Source organism: Scyliorhinus torazame, chromosome 21 (assembly GCF_047496885.1).
Source record: "Scyliorhinus torazame isolate Kashiwa2021f chromosome 21, sScyTor2.1, whole genome shotgun sequence".
In the NCBI taxonomy this organism is placed as follows: Eukaryota; Metazoa; Chordata; class Chondrichthyes; order Carcharhiniformes; family Scyliorhinidae; genus Scyliorhinus; species Scyliorhinus torazame.
In genome coordinates, this window is record NC_092727.1 from 84,164,952 (window position 1) to 84,182,094 (window position 17,143).

The 17,143-nt window shown below is 48.6% G+C and overlaps 1 protein-coding gene across 2 annotated transcripts in view; it reads right to left on the reverse strand.

Annotated features, from left to right (window-relative positions):
• LOC140398380 (unconventional myosin-Id-like) overlaps positions 1 to 17,143 on the reverse strand; it is a 913,794-nt gene that overhangs the window by 646,057 nt on the left and 250,594 nt on the right. For both annotated transcript variants that reach the window (XM_072487000.1, XM_072487001.1), the window contains exon 12: positions 2,077 to 2,147. In XM_072487000.1, coding sequence (XP_072343101.1) covers positions 2,077 to 2,147 — 71 coding nt within the window. The remainder of the gene's footprint in view (positions 1 to 2,076; positions 2,148 to 17,143) is intronic.

A 17,143-nucleotide genomic window follows, 5' to 3' on the forward strand; every position in this document is an offset into this window, starting at 1 on the left:
CCCTGGAATAAAGAACTTGTTGTCTGAGGAACGGTTGAGGACTCTGGGTCTGTACTTGTTGGAGTTTAGAAGGATGATGGGGATCTTATTGAAACTTACAGGATACTGCGAGGCGTGGATAGAGTGGACATGGAGAGGATGCTTCCACTTCTGGGAGAAACTAGAACCAGAGGACACCATCTCAGACTAAAGGGACAATCCTTTAAAACAGAGATGAGGAGGACTTTCTTCATCCAGAGGGTGGTGAATCTGTGGAACTCTTTGCCGCAGAAGGCTGTGGAGGCCAAATCACTGAGTGTCCTTAAGACAGAGCTAGATAGGTTCTTGATTAATAAGGGGAACAGGGGTTATGGGGAGAAGGCAGGAGAAAATATCAGCCATGATTGAATGGTGGAGCAGACTCGACGGGCCGAGTGACCTAATTCTGCTCCGATGTCTTCTGGTCTTATGGTAAGAAACCCCATGGCAGTATTCTGAAGGAGAGCGGGTCTTATCCCTGGTGACATGACCAATATTTATTCTTCGATTAACATTGGAACAACAAATCATCGTCACATTGCTGTTTGCGACAGCTTGCTGTGTGCAAATTGGCTGCAGTACAACAGTGATTGTGCTCCAAAAGTACTTAATTGGCTGTAAAATGCTTTGGAACATCTGGAGGCTGCAAAAGGTGCAATAGAAATGCATTTTATCTTCCTGCCAACAATGATGTTGTAAGAGGTAGGGAGTGGGTGGAGTGGGATGGACAAGATGGCAGAGTCAGAGGAACATGGAGTTCTCAAAGTGTTGGAGGAAATTAGAGCTAATTAAGGGTGAGGACATAGAAGGAATTTTACCATGCAGATGAGAGTATTAAAACAGGGGACCACACAGATCAGTGGGCAGAGGGGCGATGGGTGATATGGGCAGAGGGGCGATGGGTGATATGGGCAGAGGGGTGATGGGTGCATTATATGGGCACCAGCCATGCAATCACTTGCAAGAGGCAGAAAATAAAATCACAACCTCAAGGCCAAACTAGGTGGGTGAAAATATGCAAATTCCTCACCATTCCCAGAGCTAAAATTGACACATTCCCACACTGTGGCTGATGGTAGTGGGTTGAAAGACATACAGCACACATGGGTGTGACAGCAAAGTTTCTACTTGCATGGACCTGTGCAATACAACAACATTCAAGAAGCCAGACGAAAGCAGTCCACTTCATCCTCATCCATCAGCTTAAACATCCACTCTCTGCACCAATGATATACTACAGCTGTAGTTTGCACTCTCCATCGTGTGCCCTACAGCCACTTGCCAAGCCTTCTTTGGGAGCACCACCATCCAGGGGCACATGGACAACAGGTGGCTGGGAAAACTACCGACTCTAATTCCTCTGTAAGTCACATGCTATTTTGATTTGGACAGATATCCCCATTCCTTCACCACTATTGGATCAAAATTCTGGAATTCCATAACCTAATGCCACTTTGGGAATACGTTCACTGCAGGGTCTGCAGGAAACAAGGCGGCAGCTCGTCACCAGCTTCTCAAGAGCAACTAGACATGGGCAATAAATTCTGGCCTCACCAGTGATTCCACATCCTGAAGAAAGGCAAAAAAATACTTCCACAATTATATAGGCGAGGTTCTCACAATATCATGTAGCAAATGATGACCTAGATAAATGCACTAGCAGAAATAAAATGGTGCAACCTTCAGCTGAGGGGCTTGTTAAAAGGCTGAGCTGTTTCAGAGTGGAGGAACATCTCTCTAGCTTATTGGCTCAAATACTGCACTGCATTGCTTTTGCCACCCATGACATTTTACCCAGAAAGAGTCAACATCTTAAAGAGAAAGGACAATATGTATTTTTGGATCTGCAAACAGATAATTGGTGATCAAAAGCATACTTAACTGAAAATTATCGATATTATGTTTGCTATGGCCCACTTTATTGGCATCCTTGGAATGTTGGCACCAAGGACACATGGGCCTGACATTTTATCTGAGCTGCGAGGGAAAATGGAAAGGAGAACAATGTTTGGGTGACCATAGGAAGAATACTTTCAACACCAGCGCTGTCAAACTTACACAACATGCCCAGCATAGTGCTTGATCCGAAAGTCTCGATCAAAATCCATGGTCTTATCAGTTGCACAAAGCTGAAAAAAAGAACAAGAAAAAATGTGTAGATCATTCGGCTTTCTTCACAATAGCTTGCGACCACCACAGGAAAGGTGGTGCCAGAATACTCAGCAATTACACAATGGTTACTTGCACTAGCAAACTGCAGCATTTATTTCAAGTTCTGGCGGCTAGTTCCGAGATTGTATCAGAGCATGTGGCCACCTGATTTTTACAAAATAACCTTTTTCACAATTAATTGATTTCAGCTAAAGATCATATTGCAGATGAGTAGATTTTTCTTAGATTTACTTGTCATTAATTATTCAGACAGTAGCCTCTGATCACCAGAACAAAAGGATGCTTTGCTGCCAAGCCGAAAGTGATATATTTCCATGTTCGATTGTGAAATGGATAGGATATTGCTAAGGTTTAGGTATTTCCTTAGATAAGACTTGATGTGCATATGGGATCATGTAAACATGGTCAAGCTCCACTTGCACAAATACTTACTTTGATATTGTTGTACGAGCTTACTAATTGCATTGCTGGATGGGATCCCATCAAATTTTGTCTGATCACAACTTCAAAGGGATCAACATTGTATGGTTATCGTGAATTATATTTCTATATGGAACTTTGTCAAAATTCCATCTGACTGGCCAACTTCAAAACATCAGTATTTAAAACAAATCAATAATAATATACTAGAGAGTCCCCCATGTGGTTTTTATATGTGGAAATTCCTTGAAAAAGGGAGAACAAGAAGGAAAAAACAATTCAAAATTTTCAAATCCCAGTAAAAAAAATAATTAATATTGGAGTTCCATTTTAAGGTGTGCAAGACCAGTTCAGACAAATTTCACTGGCACCCTTTGTTTCCAAGTGTCGTGAAGTTATACCTCTATGTTTAAAATCTGATTTTTGAAGCCCTCAACTGACTGGAAAGTCTGTCATTTGCAAATGGGACAGAACAAACTACTTTAAAACGTGAGGCCACCTTCCAAGTGAAGGCGTGTAAAGGGAACCGGTTCAAGAAGTCTCCCTATCAAAACACCGAGTTTGTGTACGAATTGCAACACTGCACTCCAGGAACCAGTTCATTTAACTAGGCTGCAACATTTAACGATTCTTGAGACAAAAGCAAAGGACATCTAACTGTGTGGACTCCAATTTTCCTTACTGCTTATTGTTCATGGCATAGCTAGAAAAAGCATGCATGTGGAACCGAAATGTAAAAACATTTGTTGTGACCAACTGAGGAGGCTGAATAGAAGGGAGGCAGTTCACTCCTCCTTGCCTGGATGCAGTACAAGTTCTACTGGTTTTTCTTTTTTGGGGGGGAAAAAAAGAGGAGCCTGCTAATTAAGGGTGTTAAAATCAGAGTTTTGAAAACCCAAAAGTACTCTTGCAATAACTTGGAAGAAGATATTCTAAAGGGAAAAAAGCACGATGGGCTTTTTTCAACTGTAGTATACTTTATTACGAGCAAACATACAACGGCAACATTCGGCCCTCCAAGCCCGAGTCGACAATGCTGCCCATCTAAGCTAAAATCTTCTACACTTCCTGGGTCCGTATCCATCCTATTCATGTATTTGTCAAGATGCCCCTTAAATGTCACTATCATCCCTGCACCCACCGCCTCCTCCGGCAGCGAGTTCCAGGCACCCATTACCCTCGTGCAAAAAAACTTGCCTCGTACATCTCCTCTATACCTTGCCCCTCGCAACTTAAACCGATGCCTCCTAGTAATTGACACCTCTACCCTGGGGAAAAGCCTCTGACTATCCACTCTGTCTATCCCCCTCAAAATTTTGTAGACCTCGATCAGGTCACCCCTTAACCTCCGTAGTTCCAGTGAGAACAAACAGAGTATATTCAACCGCTCCTCATAGCTAATGCCCTCCATACCAGGCAACATCTTGGTAAATCGCTTGAGGAAATGCACAACAGTAATGTGGGGATTGTTTAAGGAGCATTTGCTGCGAGTGCTGAATAGTTTTGTCCCACTGAGACGAGGAAGGAATGGTAAGGTGAAGGAGCCTTGGATGACAAGAGAAGTGGAGCTTCTAGTCAAGAGGGAGAAGGAAGCTTACGTAAGGTTGAGGAAGCAAGGATCTGACTCGGCTCTAGGGGGTTACAAGATAGCCAGGAAGGAACTCAAAAAATGGACTGAGGAGAGCTAGAAGGGGGCATGAAAAAGCCCTGGCGGGAAGGATTAGGGAAAACCCCAAGGTGTTCTACACTTAAGTGAGAAATAAGAGGATGATCAGAGTGAGAGTCGGGCCGATTAGGAATAGTGGAGGGAACGTGTGCCTAGAGTCTGAAGAGATGGGGGGAGGCCCTAAATGAATACTTTGAACATAGAACATAACAGCGCAGTACAGGCCCTTCGGCCCTCGATTTTGCGCCGACCTGTGAAACCACTCTAAAGCCCATCTACACTATTCCCTTATCGTCCATATGTCTATCCAATGACCATTTGAATGCCCACTACTGTTGCAGGCAGGGCATTCCACACCCTTACTACTCTCTGAGTAAAGAACTTACCTCTGACATCTGTCTTATATCTATCTCCCCTCAATTTAAAGCTATGTCCCCTCGTGCTAGACATCACCATCAGAGGAAGAAGGCTCTCACTGTCCACCCTATCCAATCCTCTGATCATCTTGTATGCCTCAATTAAGTCACCTCTTAACCTTCTTCTCTCTAACGAAAACAGCCTCAAGTCCCTCAGCCTTTTCTCATAAGATCTTCCCTCCATACCAGGCAACATTCTGGTAAATCTCCTCTGCACCCTTTCCAATGCTTCCACAACCTTCCTATAATGCGGTGACCAGAATTGCACGCAATACTCCAAATGTGGCCGCAGCAGAGTTTTGTACAGCTGTAACATGACCTCATGGCTCCTCTACTCAATCCCTCTACCAATAAAAGCTAACACACCGTACGCCTTCTTAACAACCCTCTCAACCTGGGTGGCAACTTTCAGGGATCTATGTACATGGACACCGAGATCTCTCTGCTCATCCACACTGCCAAGAAACTTACCATTAGCCCAGTACTCTGTCCTCCTGTTATTCCTTCCAAAATGAATCACCTCACACTTTTCTGCATTAAACTCCATTTGCCACCTCTCAGCCCAGCGCTGCAGCTTATCTATGTCCCTCTGTAACTTGTAACATCCTTCCACACTGTCCACAACTCCGCCGACTTTAGTGTCATCTGCAAATTTACTCACCCATCCTTCTACGCCCTCCTCCAGGTCATTTATAAAAATGACAAACAGCAGTGGCACCAAAACAGATCCTTGTGGTACACCAATAGTAACTGGACTCCAGTCTGAACATTTCCCATCAACCACCACCCTTTGTCTTCTTCCAGCTAGCCAATTTCTGATCCAAACTGCTAAATCATCCTGAATCCCATGCCTCCATATTTTCTGCAGTAGCCTACCGTGGGGAACGTTATCAAACGCTTTACTGAAATCCATACACACATCAACAGCTTTACCCTCATCCACCTGTTTGGTCACCTTCTCAAAGAACTCAATAAGGTTTGTGAGGCACGACCTACCCTTCACAACACAGTGTTGACTATCTCTAATCAAATTATTCCTTTCCAGATGATTATACATCCCATCTCTTATAAACCTTTCCAAGATTTTGACAGAAGTAAGGCTCACTGGTCTATAGTTACCGCGGTTGTCTCTACTCCCCTTCTTGAACAAGGGGACAACATTTGCTATCCTCCAGTCTTCTGGCACTATTCCTGTAGACAAAGATGACTTAAAGATCAAAGCCAAGGGCTCAGCAATCTCCTCCCTAGCTTCCCAGAGAATCCTAGGATAAATTCCATCCAGCCCAGGGGACTTAGCAATTCTGGAAAGTGTGAAAATAGATAACACCTCCTCCTTATGAACCTCAAGCCCTTCTAGTCTAGTAGCCTGAATCTCAGTATTCTCGACAACATTGTCTTTTTCCTGTGAGAATACTGACAAAAAATATTCATTTCGCACCTCTCCTATCTCCTCGGACTCCAAGAACAACGTCCCACTACTGTCCTTGGCTGGCTGTACTCTTACCCTAGTCATTCGTTTATTCCTGACATATCTATAGAGTTCCTGACATATCTACAGATATATATTTTGCGGACTTCCGGGTGCGGCGATGACCAGCTGAGTCGCACGTTTCGGCAGCTCCCTGTGAAACGGACTTTTGGGCTCTTGATAGGAGCCCCAACGGCAATTTTGACGGCTAAAAACACTGTGCGGTAAACCAGAAGGGAATCCCCCCTGGATACAGATGGAAAAAGGAGGAGAGAGTGGCCAGATTGCAGTGGATCCTTTAGAACAGCGGCAAGGAAGGCAAGCAAAAACCAAGATGGCGTCGGAAGGTGGCAGTTTAACATGGGGCCCTGAACAACAAGAGTTCTTGAAATGCTGTGTGGAAGAGATAAAAAAGGAAATGAAGAAAGAGCTGTTGGCCCCGATACTACAGGCGATCGAAGGGCTAAAGGAGGAACAAAAGACCCAGGAGCGGGAGCTTCGGGTCGTGAAGGCAAAGGCAGCCGAGAATGAGGACGATATACAGGGCCTGGTGGTGAAGACGGAGACGCAGGAGGCACATCAGAAACGATGTGTGGAAAGGTTGGAGGCACTGGAAAACAACGCAAGGAGGAACAACCTGAGGATTCTTGGTCTTCCTGAAGGTGTGGAGGGAGCGGACGTCGGGGCATATGTGAGCACGATGCTGCACTCGTTAATGGGAGCGGAGGCCCCGGCGGGTCCGTTGGAGGTGGAGGGAGCATACCGAGTGATGGCGCGAGGACCGAGAGCAGGAGAAATTCCCAGAGCCATAGTGGTGAGATTCCTCCGTTTTAAGGATAGAGAAATGGTCCTTAGATGGGCGAAGAAAACTCGGAGCAGTAAATGGGAGAACGCGGTGATCCGCGTTTATCAAGACTGGAGTGCGGAGGTGGCGAGAAGGAGGGCGAGCTTTAATCGGGCCAAGGCGGTGCTTCATAAAAAGAAGATAAAATTTGGAATGCTGCAACCGGCAAGACTGTGGGTCACATATCGAGGGAGGCACCACTACTTTGAGACGGCGGATGAAGCGTGGACTTTTATTGTGGAAGAGAAACTGGAATGAGCGGGTTATTAAAAAGAACGTTCGAACAAAGTGGTGGGGCGAATGTGGGGGGCAAAGAGGGGTTTTATGTACTAATCCTGCGATGTGGTAACTTTTCTCTCTCCCACAGGTGGTGATGGGGGGAGGAGGGGAGGTGGAGGAGATGGGGCGTTGGCCATTGGGGGCGGGGCCAAGGGAGAAGCGCGGGCTTGGTTCCCGCGCTATGATAATCAAGGCGGGAATAGAGAAGCAGGAAGGAGGGGGCGTCGCACGGTGCGAGCCGATGCCACGGGGGGAAGCCGAGGTCAGCCAGAGTTTGCTGACTTCTGGGAGCAACATGGGGGGAGTAATTACGCTAGCGGGGGATCTAGCGGGGGGGGGGTGGGAGGGGGAATTACTGGGTTGCTGCTGCTGGGGAGAGGGGGGAGCTGGTATGGGAGAGGATGGGCGGGGGGGCACCGCCTGGGGGAGATACAGCTGCGTGGGAACTGGGTGAGGAGCTGGAAAAAGGTGATGGCTAATCGACAAGGGGGGGGTAGGAAGCCCCCCAACTCGGCTGATCACGTGGAACGTGAGAGGGCTGAACGGGCCGATAAAGAAGGCACGGGTACTCGCACACCTTAAGAAACTTAAGGCAGATGTGGTTATGTTACAGGAAACGCACCTGAAACTGATAGACCAGGTTAGGCTACGCAAAGGATGGGTGGGGCAGGTGTTCCATTCGGGGCTAGATGCGAAAAACAGGGGGGTGGCTATATTAGTGGGGAAGCGGGTAATGTTCGAGGCAAAGACTATAGTGGCGGATAACGGGGGCAGATACGTGATGGTGAGTGGCAAACTACAGGGGGAGACGGGGTTTTGGTAAACGTATGTGCCCCGAACTGGGATGATGCCAATTTTATGAGGCGGATGCTAGGACGCATTCCGGACCTAGAGATGGGAAAGCTGATAATGGGGGGAGATTTTAATACGGTGTTGGAACCAGGGTTGGATAGGTCGAAGTCCAGGACTGGAAGGAGGCCGGCAGCAGCCAAGGTGCTTAAAGATTTTATGGAGCAGATGGGAGGTGTAGACCCGTGGAGATTTAGCAGACCTAGGAGTAAGGAGTTCTCGTTTTTCTCCTATGTCCATAAAGTCTACTCGCGAATAGACTTTTTTGTGCTGGGTAGGGCATTGATCCCGAAGGTGAGGGGAACGGAGGATACGGCTATAGCCATTTCGGATCACGCTCCACACTGGGTGGACTTGGAGATAGGGGAGGAAACAGGAGGGCGCCCACCCTGGAGAATGGACATGGGACTAATGGCAGATGAGGGGGTGTGTCCAAGGGTGAGGGGGTGCATTGAAAAGTACTTGGAACTCAATGATAATGGGGAGGTCCAGGTGGGAGTGGTCTGGGAGGCGTTGAAGGCGGTGGTTAGAGGGGAGCTGATATCAATAAGGGCACATAAAGGGAAGCAGGAGAGTAAGGAACGGGAGCGGTTGCTGCAAGAACTTTTGAGGGTGGACAGACAATATGCGGAAGCACCGGAGGAGGGACTGTACAGGGAAAGGCAAAGGCTACATGTAGAATTTGACTTGCTGACTACAGGCACTGCAGAGGCACAATGGAGGAAGGCACAGGGTGTACAGTACGAATATGGGGAGAAGGCGAGCAGGTTGCTGGCACACCAATTGAGGAAAAGGGGAGCAGCGAGGGAAATAGGGGGAGTGAGGGATGAGGAAGGAGAGATGGAGCGGGGAGCGGAGAGAGTGAATGGAGTGTTCAAGACATTTTATAAAAAATTATATGAAGCTCAACCCCCGGATGGGAGGGAGAGAATGATGGGCTTCTTGGATCGGCTGGAATTTCCCAAGGTGGAAGAGCAGGAAAGGGTGGGACTGGGAGCACAGATCGAGGTAAAAGAAGTGTTGAAAGGAATTAGGAGCATGCGGGCGGGAAAGGCCCCGGGACCGGATGGATTCCCAGTCGAATTCTATAGAAAATATGTGGACTTGCTCGCCCCGGTACTGACGAGGACCTTTAATGAGGCAAAGGAAAGGGGACAACTGCCCCCGACTATGTCTGAAGCAACGATATCGCTTCTCTTAAAGAAGGAAAAGGACCCGCTACAATGCGGGTCCTATAGACCTATTTCCCTCCTAAATGTAGATGCCAAGGTCCTGGCCAAGGTAATGGGAATGAGAATAGAGGAATGTGTCCCGGGGGTGGTCCACGAGGACCAAACTGGGTTTGTGAAGGGGAGACAGCTGAACACGAATATACGGAGGTTGTTAGGGGTAATGATGATGGCCCCACCAGAGGGAGAAACGGAGATAGTAGTGGCGATGGATGCCGAGAAAGCATTTGATAGAGTGGAGTGGGATTATTTGTGGGAGGTGTTGAGGAGATTTGGTTTTCGAGAGGGGTATGTTAGATGGGTGCAGCTGTTGTATAGGGCCCCAGTGGCGAGCGTGGTCACGAATGGACGGGGATCTGCATATTTTCGGCTCCATAGAGGGACAAGGCAGGGATGCCCTCTGTCCCCATTATTGTTTGCACTGGCGATTGAGCCCCTGGCGATAGCGTTGAGGGGTTCCAAGAAGTGGAGGGGAGTACTTAGGGGAGGAGAAGAGCACCGGGTATCTTTGTATGCGGACGATTTGCTACTATACGTGGCGGACCCGGCGGAGGGGATGCCAGAAATAATGCGGATACTTGGGGAGTTTGGGGATTTTTCAGGGTATAAATTGAACATGGGGAAAAGTGAGTTGTTTGTGGTGCATCCAGGGGAGCAGAGTAGAGAAATAGAGGACCTACCGCTGAGGAAGGTAACAAGGGACTTTCGTTACCTGGGGATCCAGATAGCTAAGAATTGGGGCACATTGCATAGGTTAAATTTAACGCGGTTGGTGGAACAGATGGAGGAGGATTTCAAGAGATGGGATATGGTATCCCTGTCAATGGCAGGGAGGGTGCAGGCGGTTAAGATGGTGGTCCTCCCGAGATTCCTCTTTGTGTTTCAGTGCCTCCCGGTGGTGATCACGAAGGCTTTTTTTTAAAAAAGGATTGAAAAGAGCATCATGGGTTTTGTGTGGGCCGGGAAGACCCCGAGAGTGAGGAAGGGATTCTTACAGCGTAGCAGGGATAGGGGGGGGCTGGCACTACCGAGCCTAAGTGAGTATTATTGGGCCGCTAATATTTCAATGGTGAGTAAGTGGATGGGAGAGGAGGAGGGAGTGGCGTGGAAGAGATTAGAGAGGGCGTCCTGTAGGGGGACTAGCCTACAGGCTATGGTGACAGCCCCATTGCCGTTCTCACCGAGGAACTACACCACAAGCCCGGTGGTGGTGGCTACACTGAAGATTTGGGGACAGTGGAGACGGCATAGGGGAAAGACTGGAGCTTTGGGGGGGTCCCCGATAAGAAACAACCATAGGTTTGCCCCGGGGGGAATGGATGGGGGATATGGAATGTGGCAAAGAGCAGGAATAACGCAACTGAAAGATCTGTTTGTGGATGGGAAGTTCGCGAGTCTGGGAGCGCTGACCGAGAAATATGGGTTGCCCCAAGGGAATGCATTCAGGTATATGCAACTGAGGGCTTTTGCGAGGCAACAGGTGAGGGAATTCCCGCAGCTCCCGACACAAGAGGTGCAGGACAGAGTGATCTCAAAAACATGGGTGGGGGATGGTAAGGTGTCAGATATATATAGGGAAATGAGGGACGAAGGGGAGACTATGGTAGATGAACTAAAAGGGAAATGGGAAGAAGAGCTGGGGGAGGAGATCGAGGAGGGGCTATGGGCAGATGCCCTAAGCAGGGTAAACTCGTCGTCCTCGTGTGCCAGGCTAAGCCTGATTCAGTTTAAGGTATTACACAGGGCACATATGACTGGAGCACGGCTCTGTAAATTTTTTGGGGTGGAGGATAGGTGTGCGAGGTGCTCGAGAAGCCCAGCGAATCATACCCATATGTTTTGGTCATGCCCGGCACTACAGAGGTTTTGGATGGGGGTGACAAAGGTGCTTTCAAAAGTAGTAGGAGTCCGGGTCGAACCAAGCTGGGGGTTGGCTATATTTGGGGTTGCACAAGAGCCGGGAGTGCAGGAGGCGAGAGAGGCCGATGTTTTGGCCTTTGCGTCCCTAGTAGCCCGGCGCAGGATATTGCTAATGTGGAAAGAAGCCAAGCCCCCGGGGGTGGAGACCTGGATAAATGACATGGCGGGGTTTATAAAGCTAGAGCGGATTAAGTTTGTCCTAAGGGGGTCGGCTCAAGGGTTCACCAGGCGGTGGCAACCGTTCGTCGAATACCTCGCAGAAAGATAGACGGAATGGGAAAAAGAAGGCAGCAGCAGCAGCCCAGGATCGGGGGGGGGGGGGGGGGGGGGGGGGGGGGGGGGGAGGAGGAACCAGAAGGACTCTCAGGGTTGTTAATATATACTGTATAGTATGTATAGGTCGTTGCTACAGATAATTATATATTGGACTGTTAAATTATATTTTTGGAGAGTGTTACTTGTGACAAGGCAGTTGCCAATTAGGGCTAGTTTTCATTTTTGTTATTTATTATTTATTCATTTTTTGTTTATAAAATAGGTCATTGTTATTTGTGTTGTTATAATATTGTGTAAAGAATGCACAATGTACTGTGTTGGTTGACCAAAAATTTTCAATAAAATATTTAATTAAAAAAAAGATATATATTTTGCTTCAGTATTCACTATAGAGAGGGACCTTGTTGCCCATGAGAACTGTGTGAACCAGGTTAATAGACTCGAACAGGTTGATATTAAGAAGGAGGATGTGCTGGAAATTTTGAAAAGCATCAGGATAGATAAGTAAGTCCCCTGGGCCTGACGGGATATACCCAAGGTTACTACGGGAAGCGAGGGAGGGGATTGCGCCGTTGGCGATGATCTTTGCGTCCTCACTCTCCACTGGAGTAGTACCAGATGATTGGAGGGAGGCGAATGTTGTTCCCCTATTCAAGAAAGGGAATAGGGAAATCCCTGGGAATTACAGACCCATCAGTCTTACCTCTGTGGTGAGCAAAATATTGGAAAGGATTCTGAGAGATAGGATTTATGATTTTTTGAAAAACATAGTTTGATTAAAGATAGTCAGCATGGCTTTGTGAGGGGCAGGTCATGCCTCACAAGCCTCATTGAATTCTTTGAGGATGTGACGAGACACATAGCTGAAGGTCGGGCAGTGGATGTGGTGTATATGGATTTCAGTAAGGCATTTGATAAGGTTCCCCATGGTAGGCTCATTTAGAAAGTTAGGGGGCATGGGATACAGGGAAATTGGGCTGTCTGGATACAGAATCGACTGGCTGAAAGAAAACAGCGAGTGGTAGTGGATGGAAAGTATTCCGCCTGGAGGTCAGTGACCAGTGGTGTCCCGCAAGGATCTGTTCTGGGACACCTGCTCTTTGTGGTTTTGTTTTTATAAATGACTTGGATGAGGAAGTGGAAGGGTGGGTTAGTAAGTTTGCCGATGACACAAAGGTTGGTGGAGTTGTAGACAGGGCTGGGGGTTGTTGCAGGTTACAACAGGACATTGACAGGATGCGGAGCTGGGCTGAGAAGTGGCAGATGGAGTTCAACCTTGGTAAATGTGAAGTGATTCATTTTGGAAGGTAGAATTTGAATGCTGAATACAGGGTTAAAGGCAGGATTCTTGGAAGTGTGGAGGAACAGAGGGATCTTGGGGTCCACGTACATAGATCCCTCAAAGTTGCCACCCAGGTTGATAGGGTTGTTAAGAAGGCGTATGGTGGCTCACCTAAAAAGGGTGATGGCTAGTCGGCAGGGGGGGTGGAAGCCCCCTGTCCAGGCTGATTACGTGGAACGTGAGAGGACTGAATGGGCCGGTCAAGAGGGCTCGCGTGTTCGCGCATCTAAGGGAACTGAAGGCAGACGTGGCAATGCTACAAGGTGCAATCTTAGGGTCATAGACCAGACAAGATTGAGGAAGGGATGGGTTAGCCAGGTGTTCCACTCAGGGCTGGACTCAAAGATCAGGGGGATAGCAATTTTGATTAGTAGGCGAGTGGCATATGAGGCTGGGAGAATTGTGTCAGATAAGGGGGATAGGTACATAATGGTGAGTGGAAGGTTGGGGGGTGTACGAGTGGTGCTCGGGAACATATATGCTTCAAACTGGGACGACGTGGAATTTATGAGGCATGTGCTCGGTAAGATCTCGGACTTAGAGTCACATAACCTAATCATGGGGGGACTTTAACACGGTCATTGATCCGGAATTGGACCGGTCATTATCCAGGTCAGGGAGGAAGCCGGCGGTGGCAAAGGAATTGAAGGGCTTTATGGTACAGGTGGGGGGTATAGACCTATGGAGGTTTACACGGCCGAGGGCGAAGGAGTTTTCTTTTTTTTCCTCACGTCCATATGGTGTACTCTCGTATTGACTTTTTTGAGCAGGGCGCTAATACCGAAGGTAGTGGGGACGGAATACTCGGTAATTGCAGTGCCCCGCATTGGGTGGATTTGCGGGTTAGTGAGGAGAGAGGGCAACGCCCGTTATGGAGACTGGATGTAGGGTTGCTAGCAGATGAAGCGATCGGTGGGCGGGTGAATAAGTCCATCCAGAACTACCTGGAAACAAATGACACGGGAGAGGTATCAGCAGCGAAGGTTTGGGAAGCTCTGAAGGTGGTTGTTAGAGGGGAACTAATTTTGATTCGGTCCCACAGGGAAAAGGGGGAACGGGAAGAGAGGGAGAGTTTAGTGGAGGAGATACTGCGGGTGGACAGGAGATACGCAGAGGCCCCGGATGCGGGGCTCCTGATGAAGCAGCAGAAGTTGCAGGCGGCGTTTGAGTTGTTGACCATAGGGAAAGCAGTGGAGCAGTTGAGGAAGGTAAAGGGGGCTGTTTATGAGTACGGGGAAAAGGCGATTAGGATGTTGGCGCAACAGCTTAGGAAGATTGAGGTGGCCAAGGTGATTGGTAGAGTGAAAAATAGGGATGGTAACATGATCTTGGACCCCGGGGGAGGTGAACGAAGCTTTTAAAGAAGTTTACAGTAAATTATATGAGTCGAAACTCCCGGCTGGAGTGGAGGGGATGAGGCAATTTCTGGGTCAGTTGAGGTTTCCAAGGTGGAGGAGGACCTGGTGGAGGGGCTGGGAGCCCCAATTGAGATTGAGGAAATTATCAAGGGGCTAGAGGGCATGCAGTCGGGCAAAGCTCCAGGGCAGGACGGCTACCCGGTGGAATTTTATCAGAAGTTCTCAGAGATATTGAGCCCACTGCTGGTGAAGACATTTAAAGAGGCTAGAGAGAAGGAAATCCTCCCCCCGACAATGTCGCAGGCCTCGATTTCACTTATTCTTAAACGGGAGAAGGATCCTGAGCAGTGTGGGTCATATAGGCCGATCTCGCCTTTGAATGTGGATGCCAAGTTGTTGGCTAAGATATTGGCCACAAGGATAGAAGACTGCATTCCGGTAGTTATAGGGGAAGACCAGACGGGATTCGTTAAGGGCAGGCAACTCAAGGCCAACGTTTGGCGGCTTTTAAATGTTATTATGATGCCCTCAAAAAGAGAGGCGTAGGTGGTGGTCGCAATGGATGCGGAGAAGGCTTTTGATCGGGTGGAGTGGGAGTACCTGTGGGAGGTGCTGGGGAGATTTGGGTTTGGTGAGGGCTTTGTTGGCTGGGTGCGGTTGCTCTACCAGGCACCTGTAGCTATAGAGCCACTGGCCATGGCGCTAAGAGCTTCGAGAAACTGGCAGGGGCTGATTCTAGGGGTGGAGCACTGGGTCTCGCTCTATGCGGACGATTTGCTTATGTACATTTCGGACCCGCTGGAGTGGATTGGGGAGGTCATGCGTATCTTGGGGGAATTTGGCAGTTTTTCAGGGTATAGATTGAACATGGGGAAGAGCGAGATGTTCGTGATTCAGGCTAGATGGCAGGAGGAGAGACTGGGAGAGCTGCCGCTTAGAATGGTAGGGAAGAGCTTTTGCTATCTGGGAATCCAGGTGGCTCGGAAATGGGAGGCACTGCATAAGCTTAATCTAACCAAGTTGGTAGAGCAAATGGAAGGGGACTTTAAGAGATGGGACATGCTCCCGTTGTCACTGGCAGGGAGGGTACAGACCGTGATGATGATGGTCCTCCCCAGATTTCTTTGTCTTTCAGTGCCTCCCCATCTTCATCCTTAAGGCCTTTTTCAAGTGGTTGAACAAGATCATCTCGGGCTTTGTATGGGCGAATAAAATGTGGTTGGAGCGCAGTCAGGGGGATGTGGGTTGGCGCTGCTGAACCTCTGCAACTACTACTGGTCAGCTAACATAGCCATGATTAGGAAGTGGGTAACGGGGAGGGGTCAGCATGGGAGCGGTTGGAGGCAGCGTCATGTAAAGCCACCAGTCTGGGAGCATTGGTAACGGCACCTCTACGGTTCTCGCCGGCCCGATGCTCCACAAGTCCGGTGGTAGTGGCGGCACAGAGGATCTGGGGGCAATGGATGAGGTATAAGAAGGTGGAGGGTGCGTCGGCCTGGACCCTGATTTGCAACAACCACAGGTTTGCACCGGGTAGGATGGATGGCGGGTTCCAGAGCTGGCAGAGGGCAGGAATTAGAAGGATGGGGGATCTGTTTCTAGATGGGAGCTTTCTCAGCTTGAAGGCGCTGGAGGATAAATTTAAACTGCCGCCAAGGAATGGTTTTAAATATTTGCAAATGCGAGACTTCCTGAGAAAGCAGGTGCCGGCCTTTCCGCTGCTGCCGCCACGGGGGATACAGGATAGTTTCCAGTACCTGGGTGGGGGAGGGGAAGGTGTTGGATATCTACCAGCAGCTGTTGGAGGCTGAGGAAACCCCGGTGGAGGAGCTTAAGGGCAAGTGGGAGGACGAGCTAGGTGGAGAGTTAGAGGCGGGTATATGGGCGGACGCCCTAAGCAGGGTCAATTCCTTTGGTGTGAACCGCTCCAGCGCAGTGCTGGTCCCCTGTGAGCGGGCCCTGTTCGCGCCGCCGTGAAACGCGACGGCGTTCACGACGGCGCGAACACTTGGCCGCCATATCGGAGAATCGCCCCCATGGTGTCCAGTTCTGGTCGCCTCATTATAGGAAGGATTTGGATGCTTTGGAGAGGGTACAGAGGAGATTTACCAGGATGCTGCCTGGACTGGTGGGCATGTCTTATGAAGAAAGGTTGAGGAAGCTAAGACTTTTCTCATTGGAGTGAAGAAGGCAGAGAGGTGACTTGATAGAGGTATGCAAGGTGATGAGAGGCATGGATAGAGTGGATAGCCAGAGGCGTTTCCCCAGGGTGGAAATGGATGTCACGAGGGGACATAATTTCAAGGTGATTGGAGGAAGGAATAAGGGAGATGTCAGAGGTAGGTTCTTTACACAGAGAGTGGTAGGTGTGTGGAATGCACTGCCAGCAGAGGTGGTGGAGTCAGAGTCATTAGAGACATTTAAGCGACTCTTAGACAGCAGTAAACTGAAAGGGTGTAGGTTAGGTTGATCTTTGATTAGGATAAATGGTCAGCACAACATCGTGGGCTGAAGGGCCTGTACTGTTCTATGTTCTATGAAACCAATGCTTGTTCGAAGCTTTGACCACCTACCATAATAACACCTTATGTCGGCTTACGTGCCTCAAGTATCGAGTCTTGCTTTGTCGTGCTTCTGTGAAGTGCCTTGGGATGTTTTACATTATTATAGTGACTTTCCTAACACAGTAAGTTGTTGTTGTCATTAAATCAAGGACAAGATGTCTGCATTTTAAAATTAGAGCTTGGCTAGATGGAGGCAAAATTAGAAAACACTTTACAGTAAAGTGTGGTAGAAATCTGGTGCTCTCTCACACAAAAAAGCTGTGGCAGCTGGGACAATTGGAGCTCTCAAGGCCGATACCGATGGCTTTTAGTTAGGTAAGGT